Below are 7,113 nucleotides of genomic sequence, written 5' to 3' on the forward strand. Positions count from 1 at the left end.
ATTATTTATTGTTATGGAAAACTATGAAGTTGTAATGTGTCTGTCATAAGTACAAATTGTCTTTAAGTGCTATGATTACAGGGGCACTTTCATGGTAGTATAGGATCTTTGGATCTGGATCAGCCCATTGGTATCCTCTCTGATGCCAAAGTTCTTTTGGTTTACCAGGGCAGAGTTTGTCCATTGTAGTCCATGAACCCACCATGCTCATTCTCAGTAAGGCTGCTAATGACACGCAGCATACCCTCCACACTTTCTCTTGTTTCAAGTGGTGCCTGATGGGAAAAACATGGATTTAGCTCACTACCTGAAACTACCTGAAATAATATGATTTGATAAAATAACTGTAATGAATATTGAATTTATTGCACGCATGCAGGATTTATTCCTTTTTTGTATTGCAACCTCATTTTGAAAATCCATTTGACATGTTCTCCTGCATTTGTGCTCAGAACTTAAAGGTGCACTCATTGATTTTCTGGTAATTGCAAAAATTTTAAACAGAAAGAAATTAGTATTTTTGAAAAACATGTTTAAAAAGATGTACGCTAATACGAGATGACAACCTGGTCTCATAGAATCATGTTACTAAACCTACTTTTTTGAAAAATAATTTTGCATGCATCGTTGTACTAAAAATCTTATGACATAAACATTTTACTATAGCACATGACTTTTATGGAGATGCATTTTAACATTTGCATTATAAAACCAACTACATTTACAAGCTTGTTCAGATTGCCAGATTGTTCAACTGATTGAGTGATGCACTTGCAATACAAAGGACCGGGATCCTGCAGAGCACATGTGACAGAAATGTTGAGCCGTAAGTGTCATGGAAGCACCACAGAATTACATGGTTGCTTCAGAAATTGCATTTTTCATCTCACATTTGCTTTTACGACACTATCGATTAGGTTTAGGTTTAAGGTTCAAGGGTTGGTAGTTCAGTTCTGTTAATTTAAAACTTGTCATTGTAATTTTGCAATAACATCCAGTACTGAGAACTGTAATGCTGCATCTGTCACTAGATGTCAGTGCAAAATAGTAATAATTACTGAGTGCACCTTTATCAAAATTAACTTTGTTGTTATAGATCCTACACTCACCTCTTCTCCACCCATTTCAGTCCTCACCCATCCTGGGTTAAGGGCCATGCAGAGGATCTCATCTGGCTTTAACTCCACCGCCATTAATGCAGTCAGCATGTTGAGACCTGCCTGATATCGGAAAGCAGTACCATTTTAGTTACGCAAAAACTCTGGTTTTATATTGTTAATACTGTTTAAACAGGAAGTGAATCATGTACAGTTTATTTACACCAACTTATTTACGCACTGAAAGACAAAAGGTTGTCATGCTGTTTTTCGTTTTCTGTTGTGTTAGTATGCATTGTACATCCATTTTTATAAGTAGTTGGTCAATAGTGGCAACAATGCCTGACCAGTTTTTGAGCCATCATGGTTCCTGAAGTATTTTTCCCATTAACTTCTTCCATAGAGATTTCATAAAATCCTTCATAAAAGAATTGTAAGTCGTGATCCAAACCAACCAGCTCTGAGGTGAATCACAACATAAAAAACTTTGATATGAAGAGTTTTGATTTTTTTTAAATTGGACAAAAAGACAAAGGTGCAAGACGGTGTTCTTACCGTCTTTCACGAGGGCATGACCTACAATCCCATGAAGCATTGCGATTGATGTCATTGAATTAAAATTGATGGAACAATATAAAACTATAAGTTTAAAGTTGTTTATTACAAGGATAAAACAATATATTTAAATTCTATTGCCCAAAATTTGGATGTTTACAAACATATAAGAAGTTTGAGAGTGTAGGAAGACCAACTCGATTGCATCATTCGCAGTGCATCATGATAGTGAAAGATTAACTTCGGTGCTCACAGTAGGCCTGTCTTCGAGGTTATCTTTATACGCTATCGTTAAACATCAATTCACCTATGGAAAAAATTAATGATTTTTCTTCCGGATCCAGACCGTTGTGCTCTATCACAAGTGTATTCTCCTTCATAGTTATAGCTACCATCCTACTTATGATCTTCAGCTTTTTGTTTCAGACTAAAAATTTGAAAGAGTGATGAGCTTCAATCTTGTATCAATTGACTTCCTGTAGTGCCAAGCAGAACCTCTCTGTACCTTGCTCACGCAATAAGGGATATAAGGAAATCGGCTGTATAAGGAAGGCATTCTGGTTATGGAGCCCCCTGTAGAAGAGATATTGATGACAACAGCTTTATCACAGGACATTCCTGATGTTCCTCTGGCTTTGGCTGCAGTTTGTAGATATGGTAGGTACTCCTGTTCAAAAGAAATAGAAAGAAATTCATTACCCTGTATTCAAAATTGATTTGTCACTTGCTCAATTAGGATACCATGTCAAGTGTCCAATATGACATATGTATACAGTTACACCTTTTTGTAATGTAAAGCCAGACTATTGCTAGTGTAACCGGTCCTGTTCAACACGCTTCGAACAGGATTCGAGCTGGCGTTGGAGGCGGGAACGCTAATGTGGTCACCCCTATACTTTTCTTTTCTTTTCATTTCTTTATTTCATTATATTTAATTGTTTAACAGGTCTGATATTTCTGTGTAAATTAATTGCTCAGTAGTGCTGTTGTTTCAATTAACGACCAGTAGGTTTCAGTAGGTTGTTAATAATAACGTGTTTATTCCCTATTATAGATAAGAGGGAAATTAAGTGTAGTGTTGCAAGTGTTCGTGTCTATATTGACGCATCCAGTTGAATTCAAGTAAAATCTAAAAAAAACAAAAAACAAACAAACAATCAAATGGTGTTGTACCTTACTTTCCATCATAAGGGCAACACAACAAGGAGGCTAAAGGCTACAGCCTTTACTAGTGCACCTCTTGAGGCCAGGGGAGTGAGGTTTACACATACTGCACAGCTATCAAGTACCAGCTGGCTCACATTACACTCACCCCCATAAACCTCACTTACATCTGGGTCACGGCACCACTGAAACCGGTCCTGCTCGACCCACTCCGAGCAGGATTCAAACCGCCATCAGATGGCATGGGAGGTGGGCGTGCATAATGAGGAGGCCAAAGGCTACAGCCTCTAGTGTCAGTCGCTAGTGTGCCTCTTGAGGCCAGAGGAGTGAGGTTTATGCATACCGCACAGCTATCACGTACCAGTTGGCTCCCGTTACATTCAGGGCTGAATTTTGAAGAAAAATCAGCCCAGGATTTTACATAGCAACTGGCCCAAAAGTTGTTGAGCGAGAGGGGGGTGTGGGAGGGCCTTTTCTGTATATCGCGGCGGGTTTTGTGGTCCATTCTGCATAACACGGCGGCTCATTTTAGCTTATTGCATCATTTGGCCCATCTTGCAGCCGATCCACTGGCCAGCTCGGTTCTCCCAATGTACAGTCTGCCCCTGATTGGCCCCAAAGTGCGTCGGCCCACCGGGAAAATACCCAAAAGTTGCCAGTCCAGCCCTGGTTACACTAGACATCTGCTGCATATGGCAGCTTCTTCTGACCAAGAATGTTTACTTAAAAGAGGTTTGAAGTTTGAAGAAAATACTGTTGAGCAAGTTAGATAAATTCAAAGGCGGCATCCGAAAGCTAAGGCACTTGTCATGCTGCCTAATCAGTTAATGGCTTAACAGCCTCCGAAGGCAGCATTTTCCAACTTTCGGATGCAGTCAATGTATTTATAGCAACTTACCAGAGTAATAACACATTCTGTTTAATATCGAATGTGTTTGAAGGTAACTCTATCGCCCCCTTGAGGACTGAAATTTGTTACCACCGCAATAACGTAAGAACACAGGTTAAGAATGTTCAACTGGCCAGTCGGTTGCATCTGTGTTCACGTACTTGCATAGAGTGTTTCTGGAGAAATCTGTTTAATGCCGCTCACAAACGCTAGAGAGATGCCGCTTTGGGGCATGCTTGTAGTATGCAACTACTACATTTGTACACCAATGCTTTCACCATCGCTTTCATTGCTTTCAGTACACCATCAGGAAAATCATCAGATATATGCGCAATTACAGATAGAAATATGAAAACTTATTTTCTGAATGCACACAGTATACAAACAGTGTTGATTTATTACACTTTTGATTAGCCAGTCACAGCCTGGCTACAATGAAAGCATGCAGTCTTCATGTAAAGTCTGAAATAAACACAAGGATGTGATTTTGCCCCAATCCAACAGAAACCCCATCATTGTCGGCAGATTTTTAAGCGCTTGTGACAGACATCACTGTTTTCATCTCAAAGTTATTGCCTGCTTTCCCTCTTTATTTACATAAAGAGAATTTCTCAACTTTTTGATGCTCTTGTCTGTTCTCAACTGCACTACTGTCAATTCCAAGTAGGTCTATCCAAGTAAATCTTTGCTGGCAGTTTGGAGCTCCCGCCCCTTTTTGAAGCTCTGCCTGCAGCTGTATCTTTCTCATCACTTCCACTACCCTCATGAATGTGTCTCTCGGCTTTCATAAGAATTAATTGAAAATACATGCTCAGCTCTGCTCACTCTACGCCAGTGGAAGCATAGAGTTAAGGATGAGACTAAGCAAACAGTTATAGAACAATCCGCCTCAAGGGCACAATGTTGATTCAAGCCCAGATCCTTAGTCAGAAGGCAACTTCCACACATTATTTCATAATTTCATGTATTGGAAAAACACCTCAGAGCTCACAACAATAAATTTCCTCTATTACCCTGATGACTAAAAATGGCCCCATCACGTTGGTGTTGAAGGTGTTCTGCATGTCCTCAATGGGAATGGACATCATGGGGCCAAATGCCAACATGGCAGCATTATTCACCAGCATGTTCAGGCCATTCTTCCCCAGTAGAGGACCCACTTTCTTGGCAGACTCTTTAATGCTGCATGGATCAGCAACATCTAACAAAAAAGCAGTGGCAAGTGTCAGAATATGTCCATATCATTTCCATTGAAAATTGAATATGCCCCAAAAAAGATTTGTGCACATTTACCGAGACATATAATAGTGATCACAGTTGGATGCTTTTTCACCAGTTCTCTCAATGCCTGAAAAAGACAAAAAATGAATAATTTAACAAAGCTGATAAGGATTTATCTCGCTATTGTCTGTTCCAAGCTTCTGATTACTCACCTCAGACTTTGGCCCGTCTGGGTCACGGCAGCAGGCGAAAATCTTCCGCTTTGGACAGGGGACCTCCAAGAGTTGCTTGACCATTTCAAAGCCCAAGCCCCGGTTGGCCCCAGTTATTAGGACATTGCCTGCCTTAAACACTGCCATGTTCAAAGATCTCTCTGTGTGGTCAAATCAACCACACTGTTTCTTGAAAGTGATTTTTATATGCGGCTGAGTGGACTCCACGCCCCGTATTGCACTGGTGTATTGTGCTGTCATTCTGAGGTGATTTATGTTATGTTAAGAAGAAAAGGTGTGTGATATGAAAAGAAAAATAGAGTATAATAAGTGCACAAAAAATGACAAGGTGACACATTTCAAGTTACTCAGATACCCACAGTGATGATTAATATAACTGATTTAAAACTGATTTACTAAAAATGTTAAAAGAAGTATATAAAATATGTTTATGTCTTGTATTTTTGAATGTATTCATTAGAAGTGGCTGCATTTAATCAGTCATTAAGATTGTCAGCATTAGTCAGCAGAAATCTGAACTTCCACTTAACACACATACGCCAAAGACTCTACAGGAGTTCTCAACTATACTATTGGAGATATTAAATAATGATTTGTTTGTTAAGTGTTTATTACACAATTTATATACAATAGGTGTTCCCAACCTTACACATTATGTCTATTTTTTATATTAATATTAACATGTGTTTTACGGCTTGCAGTACTTGTATTATGCGATGTGTGTGTGTGTGTGTGTGTGTGTGTGTGTGTATGTGTGTGTGTGCAGTGTTGGGGAGTAAAGGAATATATGTAACATGATTATGTATTTAAAATACAAAATACAAGTAACTGTATTAAACTACAGTTAACAATTGAAATAATTGATTATTAGAATACTGTTACATTCAAAAAGTATTTTGATTAATGATGAGATTACTTTTTGCATTTTATTGTCATTTGTTTCATTTAATATTTAGTCCTTTCAGAGGGAAAACATTTATACATATAAATGATGCGATCCAAAGTGCATTTGAACAGCGGTGAAACACTTTCTTATGGTGTGTGATTTCTACATGTGTTACAGACAGAGAAGTAAGTTTGAAGTAAGTTTGGAGCAGATGAAAAATAAATATACCTTGTGTTAATTGTCAGCTTTACGCTAAGCTAAAATGCTATTTCTAGCCATTTTACATGCACATGTTACCAGACACAATCATATTTTTTCTCAAGAAAAATCACGTTATATCATAATTTCTTTTTTTCTAGTAAAATCTATGATATTAGGGCAAAAATCATATTGTTGATAATATTTGTTGTTTTGTTTTCCTGTAACAATATGAATTTGATTGATCTTGTTTTAGAAACAACACTGCGTAAGATATTTAGGTTTTTAGAGAATGTATTTTTAACGTGTATTTTGTAGTTTTTATAGTCAAAACAAGTGAAAAAAATCTTAAATACTTAATACTTAAAAATAAAATGTTTTCAATTATTGAGTTCAAAGTAAGTCATGAGTCATTTAACTTTTTTCTAGGGCTTAAAATAAAAAATGACATGCGGTGTCAACTTCTGGAGACAGAAATTTATTTTAAATGATTAAGAATTGAAACAAAATTGCCCATCAAATTAAAATCATGTGGTGTAACCAACATGTAGGTACACATTTTGTTTATGTAAAAAAAAACAACAACATTATTTTGTCATATCATTAAATATTAAGATTTTGACATTTATAACAAAGGCACATTTTGTTCAGGTCATTTGGTGTAACCGTGAGAAAACCCTCACCTTAAAAAATATGTTTGATAACTTTTGTGAAATGAATGAACGATAAGTTGTGTACATTCTCATGTATTCAAGCTGCACAGAAAGCACTTGATCGTTAAACTACATAACATGTTTAAAGTCATTAAATAACTTTTTTGTAGAAAATACAATAAATGTTTTTACAAATATTTTTAAATATTGTGTGTGT

The 7,113-nt window shown here is 37.1% G+C and overlaps 1 protein-coding gene across 1 annotated transcript; it reads right to left on the reverse strand.

The window, feature by feature from the left end:
• Positions 1–5,365, reverse strand: LOC127653159 (C-factor-like). Its single transcript, XM_052139723.1, has 6 exons — positions 5,139–5,365; positions 4,999–5,053; positions 4,719–4,906; positions 2,158–2,319; positions 1,110–1,220; positions 1–275 (listed from the first exon to the last, which is right to left on the reverse strand). Exons 1-6 carry the CDS (start codon positions 5,283–5,285, stop codon positions 162–164), a joined length of 777 nt encoding a protein of 258 aa, XP_051995683.1. The 5' UTR covers positions 5,286–5,365; the 3' UTR covers positions 1–161.
• Between the last annotated feature and the right edge of the window lie 1,748 nt (positions 5,366–7,113).

This window comes from Xyrauchen texanus, chromosome 12 (genome assembly GCF_025860055.1).
Source record: "Xyrauchen texanus isolate HMW12.3.18 chromosome 12, RBS_HiC_50CHRs, whole genome shotgun sequence".
Taxonomy (NCBI): domain Eukaryota; kingdom Metazoa; phylum Chordata; class Actinopteri; order Cypriniformes; family Catostomidae; genus Xyrauchen; species Xyrauchen texanus.